The following is a 19317-nucleotide window of genomic DNA, read 5'->3' on the forward strand; positions in this document are numbered from 1 at the left end:
GTTTTGATCGCCCGTTATTGCATTTTATTGCAATGTTGTGGTGACCAAAAAAACGTAATTTCGGCGTTTTGATTTTTTCTCTCGTTACACCGTTTACTGATCGGTAAAATTCTTTTTATATATTAATAGATCTGGCAATTCTGAACGTGACAATACCAAATATGTGTATTTTTGATTGTTTTTTAACTATTTTATTTTGAATGGGGCGAAAGGGGGGGTGATTTGAACTTTTATCGTATTTTTCAGACTATAAGACGCACCGAACCATAAGACACACATACAGGTTTTAGAGGTGGAAAATAGGGGGAAAATAAAGCTCCTATGGCATGCTGGGAGTTATAGTTCCCCATATTTATGTCATGTGTTTGCCCTGAGAACTATTACTCCCAGCATGTCCTTCAGCTCTTATGCCATGCTGGGAGTTATAGTTCACCACACATTTGTCATGTGGTTGCTCTGAGGAGAACTATGACTCCCAGCACGTCCTTAAGCTCTTATGTCATGCTGGGAGTTATAGTTCACCACAGGAGTGGTACAGTGTTTAATGACATGTGCTTTTTCACTTTATACTTTACTTCTACCTTATAATGCTTGCCTCTCATTCTGTATAAGCAGGGAGCGGGGTCACACTGGCTGGGGGTTGCGGCAGCGGAGGCACCAGGGGCTGCGGAGGGGGCTGTGGCAGCAGAGGGGGCTGTGGCAGTGGAGGGGGCTGTGGCAGCAGAGGGGGCTGTGGCTGTGGCGGGGGCTGTGGCAGTGGACGGGGCTGTGGCAGTGGAGGGGGCTGTGGCTGCGAAGGGGGCTGTGGCTGCAGAGGGGGCTGTGGCAGCTGGGGCGGCGATGGAGTGGTGTTACCCAGTGTGCGCCACCATGAATTCACTATGGCCGCGCGTCACTGCAGCGTGCGATCTTGATGGGAGACCGCCCACCTCCTGATGTTTAGCGCGACCATAGTGAATTCATGGCAGCGCACACTGGGTAACACCACTCCATCGCCGCCCCAGCTGCCAGAGCCCTCTCTGCTGCTACAGCCGCAGCCCCCGCCGCAGCCCCCGCCGCCTCCACTGCCACAGCCCCAGCCTACCCCCACAGCACACCATATGTGGTACATTCGGACCATAAGACGCACCCCACTTTTCCCCCAAAATATTTTGGGGAAAAGATGTGTCTTATGGTCCGAAAAATACAGTAAATATTTTTTAGTTTTTTAAAATATTTTTAAAAACTATTTTTTTTTACTTCTGCTTCAATAGTCTCCATGGGAGTCTAGAAGCCGCTATCATCTGATCGCTTGTGTTACACATAGCAGGGCTTCAGCCTTGCTATGTGTAACAAAAATTCTCATCTTCTAGCAGCGCCGACCGCTAGGTGGCACTCATAGTAGATCGGCAATGACAACCACAGGGGTCTCCTGCAGACCCAGGGTTGTCATGCCAACCCATCGACGCTCTGTGGTCATGTGACGGGCATGCCGATTAGTTGTTCTTATAATTCGCTTCCGGCGCGGCAGTGTTAAATGTCTAAGTTTGACAGCAGCATTTAATATGTTAACCACATCGGGATTTTCTCCCCTGCCCATGACAGCTGATCAGATCAGATGCTGGCTCCCAGCGCCGGAGCCTGCATCAAATAGAGGGAGGCAACCTTGGATGTACGGTATATTTCGGACTATAAGACGCATTTTTTTCCTCCAAAATTTTGGAGAAAAATGGGGGGTGCGTCTTATAGTCCGAATGTTGGGGGGGGTCTATATTTATGTGTGGTGTGGGGGGAGCAGTATCGGTGGAGGAGCGGGGCACAGGAGGCAGCAGCCGCCTGCTGCAGCCTACACTGTCCCCGCTGCTAAAAGAAATGAATATTCACTGCTCCCCATGCCCATGCGGCGTGGGGAGTACTGAATATTCATGCTCCTTAATAGCGGTGCACAGTGTAGCCGCGCTGCGGCTCCTGCTGCTGCCGGCTATCTCCTGTGCCCGCTGTTAAAGGGAATGAATATTCAACCTCTCTCCATGCCCATGGGCATGGGGAGGGGGTGAATATTCATGCCCTTTAATGAGCGGGCACAGGAGATAGCCGGGAGCAGCAGGAGCCGCAGCGCGGCTCCGCTGTGTGCCGGCTATGAAGAAGAGTGAAGTCACTGCTCCCCACGCACACAGACCCGGCGTGGGGAGCAGTGACTTCTGGCAGCTGATCTCTCATTGTGAGCCGCGCATGGCAGTGACGTCATGCGCGGCTCACATGGAGAGATCAGTGCAGGCAGATCGAACGCAGCGCTGGAGGAGAGAAGAGAGGTGAGTAGGGGTGTTTATTTTTTTTTTTATGTGAAGCATGATGGGGATTAGGGGGACCATGCATATCAGGACAGGGATGAGGGGTGCCATACATACTAGGATAGGGATTAGGGGTGCCATGCATACCAGGGCAGGGATGAGGGGTGACTTGCATACCAGGACAGGGATGAGTGGTGCCATGCATATCAGGATAGGGATGAGGGGTGCCATGCATACCAGTATAGGGGATGAGGGGTGCGATGCATACCAGGACAGGGATAAGGGGTGCCATGCATACCAGGATAGGGATTGTTGTGCCATGCATACCAGGATGGGGATTGCTGTGCCATGCATACCAGGATGGGGATTGCTGTGCCATGCATACCAGGACAGGGATGCGGGGTGCCATGCATACCAGGATGGGGATTGCTGTGCCATGCATACCAGGATAGGGATGAGGGGTGCCATGCATACCAGGATAGGGATTAGGGGTGCCGTGCATACCAGGATAGATATTAGGGGTGCCATGCATACCAGGATAGGGATTAGGGGTGCCATGCATTCCAGTACAGGGATGAGGGGTGCCATGCATACCAGGAGAGGGATGAGCGGTGCCATGCATACCAGGATAAGGATGAGGGGTGCCATGCATACCAAGATAAGCATGAGGGGTGCCATGCATACCAGGATGGAGGGATGCCAGGCATACCAGGATGGGGATGGGGACCACATATAAAAGGAAAGGGGGGGCATATACACCAGGATGGGGGATATTGTCAGAATTGGAGACATTACCCCTATACCAGTGTCAGCAGAAGACCCCCTCCCCCTTAAAAGTGCATCATGACCACATTTTTTGCTTAAATTTTTTTCTATTTTCCTCCTCTAAAACCTAGGTGCGTCTTATCGTCCGGTGCGTCTTATAGTCCGAAAAATATGGTAGTTATACGTTCAAGGTCGTAAAGGGGTTAAAATATATAATGTTTCAAATACATGAATAAATAGTTGAACATAGTGAACAAAAACTTTGCTTATGTCAAATAATAGACATACCATAGAGAAAGATAACAACGAAACCGTAGAGACTGCAAGGCTCCGATGTATGTTGAGCGCTGTGGCTTTCTCAAAGCGTCTCACTCCTTGGGAAAGCCACTGAAGGGAAACGTTCTTCAGAGTCTTGGGGTCTCTCTATACTTGTGTATGCCAGTATTCATTTTTAGATAATACACCATTATTTACATTCCCATTCCTTATGCATTTTATCGTCAACTTTTTGTGTGCAGCCTTCAACTATTCTCGTATATTGTATTTTTTAAATTCGTGTGTACTAATAAAATTAATACTTTTTTTTTTAAAAAAAAAGATGAATTTAATCTTTCTGTGGTTATTGACTCCTCCTGGTAGGCTGGTCAGTGCTTTCATTGTGAATATCCAACTATAGTAACGTGATATTATTTATATTGTGGTGTATTTCTTATTTGAAGAGGCGGCACTTTGACTCCTCAGTCACACGGGCCAAGCTAAAACTGCCACCTCTGCACCCCCTACAGCCACACCCATATATAGGGGGGTCCTTATTGTCCCATTCCATAACCGGTGGGCCCAGTGCTTGTTAGGCTCGTTTTCCATCCTTAGTAGAAAGGTAAATGCCCCATGGGCCTCATAGCCGTTACAGACTATGCTCTTACAACAGATACTCTCTTTCCCCTATATCCATCCACTGCCTTTTTTTAGTAAAAATCAATGGTCTGGTGCATCTGACGGAGCATGAATCAAGCAAACTAACGCAGCTAATGAAGGAATCCCGTGGCCTTGTGACTCATAACAATAATGAAAATGTGGATCTGGACCGTTCTAGTTTATGTACAAGCAAATGTGGCCGACAGAGGCGACGCTCCCAGCGGAAAGATGAAGAAACTGTAGACTGGTAAAATTGGTCTGCACTGGGATCATTACAGCTGCAGCAACGCGAGCAGAAATATTAAAGATTCCCCGGTTATAAATTCTGATTATAATACAAAACCAGCAGGGGGATCACCTCCCGGAAAACCTATTTTGGGTGGGGGGGGGGGATCAAATGAGTGCAAACTATCAAGGCTGCAATTCCAGCAATTTCAATAAGCCCCTGTTAAAGAACAGACTTTAGAGAGAAGGAATCTGATATCCTTGGGTAGAACGCCTGCCAGAATTTAATGTCGACAATTAAAATTTATTTTGATTCTTACCTAGTGTTTATGGCTGTTTGTATACACAACAGACCTTACTAATACAGAGATTCACTATTAGATAGAATTGCCATCTGTTCGGAGTGAAAAGCTGGCATCTGCCTCCCATTCTAAAACTAAAATGATATTATTTCAACAAAACAAAATTAACTGCTTTTTTTTTTTCTGCTTACCAACCTCATTTGGTGCCTAAGATGAAATGGCTTACTGGTAGAATACCCAATGACCTCTGCAATGCTTATTTATAGAATTCTGGCTGAATGTTGCCATCTGTCCCCCGGTATTGACGCCCTCTGTTGCACAATGGCATTTTTGAAGTATGTCCGTCTATCCTCTAGAAATACTGACCCTAGTGCAGGGTCACTGTACATGAGTGACTTCTCTCTAATTAAAGGGGTTTTCCACATTATACCCAAAATCTATTACATTTTTTGTAATATAGGCATAAGAACTAACTTACAAGTAGTCGCTAACTACCTGCCTGCGTCTATCACAGATTGCTCCTGCTAGCGGTTCAGCTTCATGTCGACAGAGCAGTAGCTTCTTTTTCACTCTGCTCTGTTGATGGGGTGTGACTGCCGACATTATGGTGACTGACAGCCGGCTCCCTGCTGCCTAATTGCGGTGAGCCGGCTGTCAATCAGCATGATGTCAGTAGCCACACCGCATCAACAAAAGAAGGGCTGCTCTGTCAATAGCTGAATCACTAGTAGGAGCGATCGGTGAATTCTCTGTGTAGAACAGACAGGTAGTTGCCTCAGTTAGCAACTGCCTGCCTGTTAATTTTTAGGCTCATAAAAAAAAAATACACCAGGACAACCCCTTTAATTACTTTCTGCCTCTTTGTTGCTTCTCATTGGGGCATTTGTTTCTCTAAATTAATTCACTTTGATTTTCGTCAAAAAGTTTGATTCTCCAGAACCCAAAATATTTGTCCTTCACTGGTTTTGACGCTACAGCCCCCCACCCAGTTCTCAGCTGGTTGACGTACACACTTCAGCTCCAATAGACTTCTCCATAGTCATTCTTTGGCGTCGCAGGCACTGACTAGACCTCAAGTGAAGTTGTGTGATGGTGCGGGGTGACACACGTTGTAATGTCACATGAGGTTTAGTGAGTGTCAGAGATGCCAATGAGAGAAGAAGACTAAAGACGAAAGAGAAGACCGGAGTCGGAGGAAGGGAGCAAGCCAGCAGAGAACCAGGTGGGGAACTGTAGCACCAAGACAATTGAGGGGCGTGGTGAGAATAACATTTTATATTTTTGAACCCCTCTGTTTATTATGCTGTTGGGTCTGGACAGACCTCAAAGCATAAAAAAACATCTTTTCCCATCATTTCGATGTATGTTGAATTTATTCAACATAAATCAAATTTGCCTTCCAAATTCAAGTGACTATGGTGAACCAAATTTTGGCCGATCTGCTAATATCTAGTTCTTATTGACATTGCGGTAGCAATGATGGCACATCTACATCATCTAAATGCTGCAGGCAATCACTCAACTATTACGCAATGATGGGTCCTGATGGGTCCTGGTTATACATCACCTGCTGGTTAATAGGAGGAGTGCAAGGTCAGACAGGAGGCAGTTACAACCTCCTATAGTAATATATAGTAAGAAACCTGACCAGCACCTCCTAAGAGTGAACAGGTGCCTACTGATTGTAGCCCAAGAGAGGCATGTAGCGTAGAGCAGGACCCATCAGATGGGAGGTCACCTTGCCGCGGTTTATGGGCACACATGAATTGGTCAATTTATGCGCTAAGAGCGCTTTGTTTTTTTTAAGTATAGCTTACTGAGTAATAATACAGTTTAGATCCAATGTTTTCATTGTTTTTATGTATCTTGGCCCTTACAGAGTGCTGCCGCGCTTTCTTTATATATATTGTGCAGTTATTGCAGCTGGCACCTGTTCACACTTAGGAGATGCTGGTGAGGTTTTTTACTATCTATCTATCTATCTATCTATCTATCTATCTATCTATCTATCTATCTATCTATCTGTCTAACTATATCCCTGCCTACCATATCTAACTCTATTAATTCATACCATATGTATCCGGGCTCGGACTGGCCCTTAGGGGAACAAGGGAATCCCCTGGTGGGCCCCTATGCAGATATGGGCCCCTAACCTCACTGTATGGACAGTACTTGGCATAATTCACTTTATTCACTCTGTACAGAAAAAAACAGCATCTCATCATTTGTTAACCAAACTACCATGTTTATTTTTATATAGAGATATAGGTTAATTTGTGAACGAGGGTAGTGAAATATTTACATGCAGGTGAAAAGTGGGTTCTCCCCAAAGTCAATGTTACTAGTGAGCCCTTAGCACCCCAGTCCAACACTGTATGTATCTACAGTAATTATCGACAATGGATGAAATAAGTATTCAACACATCACCAATTTTGTAAGTTAATATATTTCAAAAGGTGCTATTGACATGAAATTCTCACCAGATGTCAGTAATAACACATCCAATTCACACAGGCAAAGTAATCACCATAGATGTCCATAAATTAAGTTGTGTAATAATGAGAAATGACAGTAAAAAAGTATTGAACATATGAAGGAAAAGAGGTGCAAAAAGCCATGGAAATGTCATGACACCAGCAGAAATCTATTAGTAATTAGAAAGCAATCCTGCCGCTTAGTGAAAAATAACATCAGCTGGTTCAACTGATGGACTATAAAGAGGTGTCTGATTACCAAGGTGCCACACAAGAAACATGTCATGATGGGTAAAACCAGTAAGCTATCTCAAGACCTTTGCAACCTTATTGCTGCAAAACATACTGATGGCATTCGTTAAAGAAGAATTTCTAAACTACTGAAGGTTCCAGTAAGCACTCTTGGGGCCATAATCTTTGCCTGTGTGGATTAGATGGGTTGTTACTGACATCTGGTGAGAATTTCATGTAAAGAGCACCTTTAGAAATATATTTAATTAGAAAATTGGTGACGAGTTCAATACATATTTCACCCGCTATATCTAGCTATTTATCTACACACATGGTCAAAATTGTTGGTACCCCTACAATGGTCACAGAAATAACTTGAATCTGACAAAAGTAATAATAAATTAAAAATCTCTGAAAATGGACAAATGAAAGTCAAACATTGCTTTCCAATCCTACTTCCACAGATTTTTAAAAAAAATTAAACTCATGAAATAGGCCTGGACAGAAATGATGACACTCTTAACTTAATATTTTTTTTTAACAACCTTTTGAGGCAATCACTGCAATCAAAAGATTCCTGTAACTGTCAATGAGACTTCTGCACCTCTCGACAGGTATTTTGGCCCACTCCTCAAGAGCAAACTGCTCCAGTTGTCTCGTGTGTGAAGGTTGCCTTTTCCAGGCGGCATGTTTCAGCTCTTTCCAAAGATGCTCAATAGGATTTAGGTCAGGGCTCATAGAAGGCCACTTCAGAATAGTCCAATGTTTTCCTCTTAGCCATTCTTGGGTGTTTTTAGCTGTGCGTTTAGGGTCATTATCCTGTTGCAAGACCCATGACCTGCAACTGAGACCAAGCTTTCTGACACTGGGCAGCACATTTCTCTCTAGAATCCCTTGATAGTCTTGAGATTTCATTGTACCCTGCACAGATTCAAGACACCCTGTGCCAGATGCAGCAAAGCAGCCCCAGAACATAACAGAGTCTCCATGTTTCACATTAGGGACAGTGTTCTTTTCTTGATATGCTTAATTTTTCCGTCTATGAACATAGAGCTGATGTGCCTTGCCAAAAACTTCCATTTTTGTCTCATCAGTCCATATGACATTCTCCCAGAAGCTTTGTGGCTTGTCAACATGTAATTTGGCAAATTCCATTCTGGCTTTTTTATGATTTTTTTTCAACAATGGTGTTCTCCTTGGTCGTCTCCCATGAAGTCCACTTTGGATCAAACAACGACAGATGGTGCGATCTGACACTGATGTTGCTTGAGCTTGAATTTCAACTATAATCTCTTTAGAAGTTATCCTTGGTTCTATTGTTACCATGTTTATTTCCTTTGTGTGTATTAGAACAACACAAAAAAAGCAGAGAAAACAAGGCAAATTTGACATAATTTCACATAGAACCTCAAAAATGGATCTGACAAGATTGTTGGCACCTTTCCAAAAATATGGGTAAATACTTTTGATTCTAGCATGTGATGCTCGTTCAAACTCGCTTGTGGCAAGTAACAGGTGTGGGCAATATGAAAATAACACCTGAAACAAGATAAAAAGGAGAGAAGTTGACACAATATTTGTATTGTACTTCTGTGTGTGCCACACTAAGCATGGAGAACAGAAAGAGAAGAAGAGAACTGTCTGAAGATTTGAGAACCTAAATTGTTGAAAAATATCAACACTCTCAAGGTTGCAAGTCCATCTACGCAGATCTAACAGTCTATTCAGTAGGACTATCAGCTGTGTATCCACCAGACTTCTGCACAACACAGCTGATGGTCCCAACCCCTTTTATAAGGCAAGAAATCCCACTTATTAAACATGACAGGGCACACCTGTGAAGTGAAAACCATTTACGGTGACTACCTCTTGAAGCTCATCAAGAGAATGCCAAGAGTGAAGGCACACTGAACCAGCATGGCTACCACAGCATCTTGCAGCGGCATGCTATTCCATCCGGTTTGCGTTTAGTTGGACCATCATCTATTTTTCAACAGGACAATGACCCCAAACACATCTCCAGGCTGTGTAAGGGCTATTTGACCAAGAAGGAGAGTGATGGGGTGCTACGCCAGATGACCTAGCCTCCACAGTCACCAGACCTGAACCCAATCGAGATGGTTTGGGGTGAGCTGGACCGCAGAGTGAAGACAAAAGGGCCAGCAAGTGCTAAGCATCTCTGGGAACTCCTTCAAGATTGTTGGAAGACCATTTCCAGTTACTACCTCTTGAAGCTCATCAAGAGAATGCCAAGAGTGTGCAAAGCAGTCATCAAAGCAAAAGGTGGCTACTTTGAAGAACCTAGAATTTAAGACATATTTTCAGTTGTTTCACACTTTTTTGTTAAGTATATAATTCCACATGTGTTAATTCATAGTTTTGATGCCTTCAGTGTGAATGTACAATTTTAATAGTCATGAAAATACAGAAAAATCTTTAAATGAGAAGGTGTGTCCAAACTTTTGGTCTGTACTGTATAGCAGCTCAAATTTTTTGTTTTGCTATCTATATATGTATATATCTATCTAGCTTTTATCTACAGTATCTATTTAAATCTATCTATCCATCTCCTATCTATGTATCTATCTATGAATGACTGACGTGTGATGTGATGTTACCTCTATGGATCCTGCATGCTTTGCACAAACACAATAGAGATCTCACCTCAGAAGCTTCTACCAGATCAAAGTCCTGTGAAAGATCACATAGTCCAAAGTGCTACAGTGACACCTTTTGGAATCTCATCTCAGCCACACACAGGATTTCCTCCACTTTCAGCCTGAGCTTTCTCCTGCAGACACTTACATGTATTACAGAAGAAAGGATGAAACATTGAATAAAAATTCCCAAATCTTTCAAATGTTGTTGTTTCAGTAGCTCTGGCCCTGCATGTATGTATTTACCCCAGCACAATAAATTGTGTGCAGTCCCTGTTTTATGTACACAGTGCATTAACTGTAACTGTAGTACATTTATTTGTGCGGGGAGAAGACTGGAAAATGATTAAAAAATCAATAGCTCCCTGTCACGGTAGCAAGTATTACGATGCATTTAAGTAGTTAATTGCAAAAGTCTTATAACAGCGTCAAGTTGGACTAGTAGAGACCCTTAATTATGGTCCTTGATGCATCCAGTAACACTGTCTGAAAAGGCAAACTGTTGTCAGGGTAAATGAATATTTCCTAAAATATAATAGAATAAATATTTTTTTAAGCTGATATAATGTTCTCTTTTTGATGATTGAAAAAGCTGTTGTGTTCTGAGCTCCTTGTTCTGTTATGTTACAGTAAATATAGTAGACCAATCATATAACAGACTCAGAGGTCAACGGACTTCATTCATCTATGGGATAGCTGTCTATCACATATCTATCCCATGTCTTTTTTTCTTTCTTTCTTTCCACACTTCTATCCTTCTTCCTCTCTTTCATTTTTCTTTCTTTCTCTTACTTTCTTTCTCTTTCAATCATTTTTAGTTTCCCCTTTTTTTTTTCCTTGTTTCCACTTCTTTTTTTTCTTTTTTCCTTCTTTGTTTTTTTCTTTGTTTCTTACTTTGTTTTCTTTCTTTGTCTTTTTTTTCTCTTTCTTTCCTTCTTTCTCTCTTTCATTTTTTTTCAATCTTTTTTCCTTCTTCTTTCTCTCCACATCTTACTTTTTCTTTTTTTCCTCTTCCTTTCTTCTCTTGTTTTTCTCTTTCCTTCCTTCTCTCTTTCTTTCCTTCTTTCTTTCTCTTTTTTCCTTTTTTCTTTTTCTCTCTTTCCCGCTTTCCTTTTTTCCCTGTTTTTTCCTTCATTCTTTCTCTTTCATCTATTTTTTTGTTATCTATCTAATTATTTTTTTTTAAATAAGAATAAATGTAAATTAAAGATAATTACTTTTTTAGGCTAATATACATTTTTAAACTTTTCTTTGTACAAGATGCTGGGATACTCTGTCATCAGATGGCTTCCATTGTCCCGAGAGGGGCAGGAAACTGGGTGCGAGGGGATATGGAAGGGATGTGGCTTGTTCACATGCAACTCTTGTAGTCTTTCAGCAACTCAATAAAAGTTGCTAAATATCTATCACATATCTATCTATCTCTCTATCTATCATCTATCTATCATCTATCTATCATCTATCATCTATCTATCACATATCTATCTATCACATATCTATCTCTATATCTATCTATCATCTATCTATCATCTATCATCTATCTATCACATATCTATCTATCACATATCTATCTCTATATCTATCTAACGTTTTTATCTAAAAGACTAAAAGTAAGGATTTTTTTCAGACTGATGTAAACTTCTGGTTGTGCTTACATCTCAGATTGTACAATGCCATGCATTATTAAATTGTTGTACAGTGAGACAATGAAATTACCGCAGTGACAGGTCACTCGCTGCACATGAAGGAAGTCGCGGCTTGTGTCACATCTAATCTGAATGATACAAACAGATCCAATAACATGCTTGATAGCATAGCAGATTTCTTTGTACTATACGCCGCAACATTAAAGGACAGCGAAATACAACAGTAATCATAAAAAATATACAAAATAAATACAATTACATTCTGATATTAATGTGACTGTTTTGTCTTTTAGCTGTATTTCATTGATAGACATGCAGTTTTTACTCCATCAGCGTGTTTAGTCACGGTTTTATTTTTTTCCCGTATATTCTGGTTTGGTTTTATGCTGTGATTTCCCATAACAAACACAACATTAATAATTTGTAATATATTTTATGAGGCAAATGAGAATAATTTTAAGGAGAAGAGTTACAGTCCAGCATATCCAATGATGATAAAATACCACATTGTGCCTAGATATTTTAACATCTACTTCTGATGGGTCATTTGATTTCTCCTTCTTTCCTATAGATACCGGATATTCAATTAAATTTATTCCAGCAACTCATGTTTGTAATGGGGTCTTCATTAGTAATCCCTTAGTTTAGCATACCCTCTAGATTAAAAAAAAATCTATGGCATTCCCCCCTCTGAATAAAGTTAGAGGTGAGCTGATCTTTTGAGATTCGAATTCTCCAGCTACACCGTTTTTTCCCCCAAAATTTGATTAGCAGCGAATAAATTTACTTTGAATCTCAATACTGCCAAGCCTTTAATTGACCCGAAGCAAATGCTATTTAGCACTTTAGCTCCTCTAGAACTGCATTGAGCTCCTGCTGAGCACTTAAATACAACCTTAGCAATATCCAAGTGACCTCAACCTATCTAGCTAGTGGAAAATGTATGACTGGTTGTAACCAACAGTCAATTTAACAATACCGTGCAGTATCAGACTTTTTAGACTACTTAAATTGTGAAAACGGTCCAAAAATTATCCCCTTCTGGAGACCTGCTAGTGGCATGTGACTTTTTAGACTACTTAAAGGGAATCTGTCAGCAGGTTTTTGTTATGTAATCTGAAAACAGCATGATGTAGGGGTTAAAACACAGATTTCAGGGATGCCTCTCTTATCAAGCTCTGAGGTTTTGTTTGCTTACAATGATTGTTTTAGCACCAGTAGCTTATCATTGTTGTGACTAGCTGGTCATGTGAACCCTGGGTAGACGGCCCGCTCCTTTGATAGGCAGCTCATTTTCTATGTACATTGTATATACAGAGCCTGGTGTGGGCAGGGTCAGCTCTCTTACCTCTGCTTCATGCTAAATCTAAAAGCTCTAATTGTGCCAGAATGTCTGCGCCCAGTAATCTATGTGATACATCAATGGATTCAGCTTGTCTTTGCCTACATCAGTCTGCTCTCAGATGAGGTAGCAAAAACCTGCTGACAAATTCTCATTAAGTTGTAAAAAAAGTCCAAAAATTATCCCTTCAAGGGGGGCAGATGCCAGCCCTGCATGTACAATATTAAACTATTGCAGCAAGGAAATGTGTAAAAAAAGGCACTTGTGTTTAAATGTCGGAATTGTGAATATGTTTCTTTTGTGTTAAGCCATATTTTTTTTATCAGTCTCACATGCCAGAAAGCACAATTTTTGTCACACACAAGCCTTAGTTTTAGGATTTTTTACAGATAAAAAATTAGGACAGAGGGGTATTAAACTGCTTTTCTTATTTGCAGTGTGTGAAGAATAATAAAATGCTGTTATTAAGAAGCTGTTACTGCAGTGTATGACACATCAATCAATTTACAGTCACACTGAGTGACTATATACAATAGGTCCAGCACCTTCCTATCTCACATGAAACTTTAGTTTATTATTCACAGTTGAGACTATCTCTCCCATTTTCAATGTGCTTCAGTACTGCAGTATTACACCACCAACTGTGTAATTACAATGGGTGCAGGGGTTCCAGCCGCACCAGGGACCTGGAGCTTTCCGCGCCCCAAAAAGCCTCTTTGGCTCACATGAGAAAAACAACACCATTAAAGATGCATGACAGATGGGCACCCTGTTGGAGATTTTACATTGGAGCCCACACACTGCAAATTATGCCACTGTACGCCACAATCAGATTAGACATTTTTCTATTTCTATCTCTTTGTGAAATGAGCTTTGCATTTTGATTGACTATTAGTGATGAGTGAGTGTGCTTGCTACTGCTTGGTACTCGCCTGAGCATCTCACTGCTCGAGATGCTTGGCGCTCTTCGAGTATTTCCGGGATGCTCGGGCGGATGCTCAGGTCCCCTCCCTGCATGTTTGGCGCTCTTTAGAAGTGGACGTAATGGTGCATGCAGAGGCCGAGGCAGTGGGCAAGATGAAATTGTGCCACAACAAGCACCCACATCATGTCACCCTACCTTCCTGTCCCAATTGCTAGGGGACCGCATCACACCACTATTGAATCCAGAACAGTATTAAAAGGTTGTTGGTTGGATAGCAGATAATGCTTCCAGTCACTTTGCCCCCACCACCACCTCCCTAACTTCTACATGGTCAAGTCTCAGTAGCCGTGAGTCTGGACAGCATATTCCTCACCTTGATCCCACACTTGGACATTCCAAAAAGCTGTTCACTTTTCCATTTATAGATTCGGGCCTCTATCCCGGCCAGCTTCAAGCGGGGCAAGATGAGATCGCATGTAGCGATGCCCAAATATTTGAGCAGCCATGGTCACACGAAGGCAATGGTGGGAAAGTGCAATTACTGTCGCAAGAGGTGGATGATGATGATGAGACACAATTGCCAGAAAATCAGTAGGACCAGGGTGCGGAAGTGGAAGACTAGGTGGTGGACGATGAAGTCACTGGCCCAACCTGGCAAGATGACATGCATAGTGAGAACAGCAGCACAGAGGGGCAGGGAGGCACAGCAGCAAAACAGGCAGGAACAAGCAGTGAGGTGGCCACAGACACAAGGCAGGCAACAGCTCCCTGGAACACCAACACGAGGGAAGTTGCCAGTCCAATTGTTATGTCTTCCCGAGTCTGCCTCTTTTTTAAAGACTGTCCAGATAACCCCAAAAAAGCAATTTGCAACCTCTACCAGGCCAGCATCAGCAGGGACTGCAAAACTACAAGCCTGACCACCACCAGCATGCTCACAAAGCAACCAACTAGGTGGGCCAATCATCAGGGTCGAAAAACAGTGTCTGCGGGTGCCATTACTGCCTACTTTGCTGTTGTGCGTGCACGCCAATCTCCCGTCCATGGCGCTTATGAAGATGCCTCCTACCCTGCCGCTGTCATTGCACACTGGCAATCAACACCATCATCAACCACTTCCACGTCCTTGTCACAGCACAGCGTTCAGTTGTTCCTACCCCAGTCCTTTGAATGCAAGTGCAAAAACGCAGCCAACCACCCACAGGCCACACTACTAACCTCTCACATTTCAAGAATGCTTGCACTTTAAATGTTGCCTTTTAGGCTCCTGGAGATGGAATCTTTCCGCAACCTGATGGCAGCGGCCATCCCTCGGTACTTGGTCCCCAGCCGCCACTATTTCTCCTCGTGTGCCGTCCCCGCATTACACAAGCATGTGTCCCAGAACATTAGCCGTGCCCTCAACAACGCAGTTACTGGGAAGGTCCACCTAACCACGGACACGTGGACAAGTGCTTGTACCCAGGAACAGTACATCTCGCTGACAGCACACTGGGTTAACATAGTGGAAGCCGGGACCCAAGTCGGACCTTGGGACGGAATACGTCCTCCCGACGTCGAGGATTGCGGGCCCTGGGTCAATCGGGGTTGTCCCCACAATCTAAAGATCCTGCACCTCCTCCTCCTCCTCTTCAGCCTCCATCTCTGAAATGACCACATCAGTCGCAAGCTGGAAGCACCGCAGCACTGGCTCGGCCAAGTGGCAACAGGCTGTGCTGAAGCTAATATGTCTAGTTGACAAACTGGCAACAGGCTGTGCTGAAGGTAATATGTCTAGGTGACAAACCGCACATCGCTGAAGAGTAGTTGAAAGCTCTAAAAGAGCAGGTAGATCTGTGTCTGTCACCACTGAACCTACAGCCATGGTTGGGGCTCTGAAGCGAGGCAAGCTCACACACGTACCATGCCTGGCCCATGTGCTCAACCTAGTGGTTCAGCAGTTTCTCAAAATGTACCCGGATCTTTCGGATGTGCTTGTCAAAGTATGCCGCATGTGTGCCCATTTTAGAAAGTCAGCTACAGCTTCCGCTGCCCTTGCCGTGCTTCTGGAGCATTTGCAACTTCCAGCTCATGAACTGGTGTGCGATGTCCCCATGCATTGGAACTCAACGTTGCAGATGTCGGGAAGGATTTGTGAGCAGCAAAGGGCAGTTGTTGAGTACCAGCTTCAAAACGTCCGTTGGTATTCAGGTCAGCCTCCGCACATAAAAGCTCAGGAGTGGGCATGGATGTCAGACATCTATGCAGTCTTCCAAAACTTTGAGAACTCCACCAAGATGGTGAGCGGTGATGACGCCGTAATTAGCGTCATCATACCGCTTCTCTGTGTACTGAAACGCTCGCTGCTCACAATAAAATAAGTGGCTTTTCAGGCGGAGCATGATGAGATGAAGCAAGGAACCATACAGGGTGATTCCACACAGCCCAGCCTCATCTCATCCCCATGTGGATTGGGTGACAATTAGGAAAAGGAGGAGGAGGAACAGGAGCTAGTTTCCTGCGCTATAAACGGTACTACCCACACAACTGTCATACCGTCTGTTCAGCGTGGATGGCCTGGGGAGATGGAGAACAAGGAGGATGAGGAGGAGAGCAAAGTCAGTTATCCTCTTGGTGAGAACACGGATGTCTTGCCTATTAGCAGTCTGGCACACATGGCTGAGTTTGTTAATTTGCCTTTCCCATGACCATCGTATTGTTCAAATTTTGGGTGACAGTCATTAATGGTTGGTGACACTTCTAGACCCACGCTACAATGAGAACTTTCTATCTCTCTTTTCCACGGCGGAGAGGTCTACTAAATTGTTACAGTACCAGAAGGCCCTTGCTGCGGAATTATTAAAAAAATTCCCATCTAAAAACGCTGGCGGCACAGGTCACAGTTCGTTGGACAACCAAGGAATACAGGTGAGGAAGACACAAATACAATGCAGCAGAGGCAGGGGAACACTGTCAAAGGTGTGGGACAGTTTTCTCAGACCCTCCCAGCGCACAGGCCCTGATGCGGTGGGTACTCTAACAAGAAGGGAAATGTTTTAGAATATGCTGAAGTACTACTTTGCCGATCGTACCAACGTCCTCCGTGATTCCTCTGTGCCTTATAATGATTGGGTATCCAGGCTGGACATGTGGCATGACCTGGCTTTCTATGCCTTGGAGGTCCTGAACTGCTGTGCCGCTAGCGTTTTGTCAGAGCGGGATTTTAGTGCGGACGGGGCATTATAACTGATAGGCGCATCTGCCTGTCAACTGAAAATGCTGACAGTCTGACTCCTATAAATATGAACAAAAGCTGGATTGGACCAGACTTCTCAACACCACCGGATGATAGCAGCGGAACATAAACTCAAATCCAGTGTCTTTTTTTGGGAGGTCTATTCCCATGCACGTCTTCACACCCAGACATGGGTATACGCTTCCTGATTTTGTCTATTGTCTATTGTCCTCCTCCTTCTCCTTCTCCTCTTCCTCCACCATCATATCACCACGGTGACTGTGATGCAACACCTACATAATTTTTTTAAGGGTGTTTATGATACCCGTAGAAATTTTTTTTAGAGGCCTACCTCTAACATTCTGTATGATATACAGTATGTTCATGTAAACCCCCCAGGTGTAAATGTAATGTTTTTCAGCCCATGCACTTAATGCATGGGCATTACCAGTATAGGAAAGCCACTCCATAACAATGGTAACAATTTTTTGAATGAGGACCTCCTCTACATCTCTTCAAAGGGGTATTGGAGTGGGTCCAATTTTTTGGCAGCCCTTGCATTCACTGCATGAACATTACCATTATAGGAGACGCACTTTCTAATAATGGGAACAATTTTTTTTTTACTGAGGCCCTCCTCAATGTCTCTTCAAAGGGGTATTGGGATGCGTTCAAATTTTTGGCAGCCCTTGCATTCACTGCATAAGTAATAACAATATAGAAAGACTCACTTCCTAATAATGAGAACATTGTTTTTAATGAGGCCCTCCTCTATGTCTCTTCAAAGTGGTATTGGAATGCGTCCAAATTTTTGGCAGCCCTTGCAGTCACTGCATACACAATAATGGTATTGGAGAGCCAGTCTTTACTAATGGGAACAGCAAAGCATAGCCGGCTGATGGCCCTCTAGCAATAGCGAGGGCCATGTATGAATAAGTCTGAAAGTTCTTCTTTATTAAAATTAAAATCAGATGCCAAAATACATGTCCAAAAGACCATTGTGTTTTGAGCTCGGATGTTGCGTTCTTTATCCAAGCTTGGATAAAGAACGCAAGACCCACGTTCGAAACGAGTTGCTCTTTTGGACATGTGTTTTGGCATCTGATTTTAATTGTAATAAAGAAGAACTTTCGGACTTTATCGTAGCTGGAACTTCCTTTCTTCTTCACATTCTTTGTGTTCCGCGCTCCAGGACGCTACTGTAGAGCACAGGTGAGCTGGTGTTTCCTTTCATTGCTCAATAGCGAGAGCCGACTGCTGGCCCTTTAAGAATAGTAAAGGCCGCCTTATGGCCCTATAAAAATAGGCTATGTGACTTTCAGAGTCCCTCCATCATAAATGAAACACGATGTGTCTGATGATGTATCACACACCACATGGGCAGGTAAGGTAGTAAAATGTTAAAATGACATTTACTGATGAATGTATTGGAAAGCAATGCAAAAGTGCATTGTTTTTGGTTATTTATTTTGCCTTATATACAAGTCATTACCCTGGAAAGGATGTTCCTTAACTTAACAGGAAAATCCATTTTGGGTTAGTTTTTGTGTGTTTTATTGTGAGTCTGTAAAAGTGGCGTAATACTCTGACAATGTTGTTGACAGAAGTGACCTGGGGGTCAGAAATGCTTCCAGGGGTCTTCCCCATGCTGTTCCTATGGCATTTGAGCACTGTTCCCATCGATTAGGGCAATATTTAGGCCCCCTGTAGACCTCCGGGGGGAGCCGCCTGAAAAATGCTTGAGTTTCCCATAGATTTACATTGGGCTCGTTGGCCGGGTCGAGCACCCGAGCATTACGATTTGCTCTACCCGAGCAACAAGCACCCGAGCATTTTAGTGCTCGCTCATCACTATTGCCTATCACTAATTAAAGTCTCCGGGACTGCAGAAGACTTGGATGGAGCAGAAGTGCACATATTCAACCATTGTTCCATTCAAAGAAGGAACTTTGGACCATTCATCCTCTTGCTGAGTGAGGTCCCCAGTGTCATGCTCCTGGATTCGAGCTCTTAATTCTGTGTCTGTGGTTGATGTCTCTTTCCACTGAGCCACAACTGATACACCTTTTCTTTGGGTGTTTTAGTCTTATTATCTTTGTTTCTGTTGGTTTTGGGTAACAGGTGTTTTTCATTTACTCTTTTTGTCTGTCCTTTCACCTTTTGGGTGCAGCTTTAAATACCTTCCCCAACTGGTGTTTCCTGCTGGTGATAGACTTTGTTGAATTCATTCACTGTGCTGTAGTTTGTGTTGGTAGCAGTTGTTTTGTGTGTGATTCCCTTATTCTTTAGGGAACTGCTATTCTAGCAATCCTAGGAACTTACATTCAGGGTAAGCCGCCGTCCAGTGGGG

At 43.3% G+C, this 19317-nt stretch overlaps 1 protein-coding gene across 1 annotated transcript in view; it reads left to right on the forward strand.

Moving 5' to 3' along the window:
- USH2A (usherin) overlaps nucleotides 1-19317 on the forward strand; it is a 461796-nt gene that overhangs the window by 428394 nt on the left and 14085 nt on the right. The window contains exon 20 of the mRNA XM_073673580.1: nucleotides 4005-4189. Within this exon, the coding sequence (XP_073529681.1) occupies nucleotides 4005-4189 (185 nt within the window). The remainder of the gene's footprint in view (nucleotides 1-4004; nucleotides 4190-19317) is intronic.

This window comes from Phyllobates terribilis, unplaced genomic scaffold (assembly GCF_046119375.1).
Source record: "Phyllobates terribilis strain yellow unplaced genomic scaffold, ASM4611937v1 Scaffold_3__8_contigs__length_932513732, whole genome shotgun sequence".
Lineage (NCBI taxonomy): Eukaryota > Metazoa > Chordata > Amphibia > Anura > Dendrobatidae > Phyllobates > Phyllobates terribilis.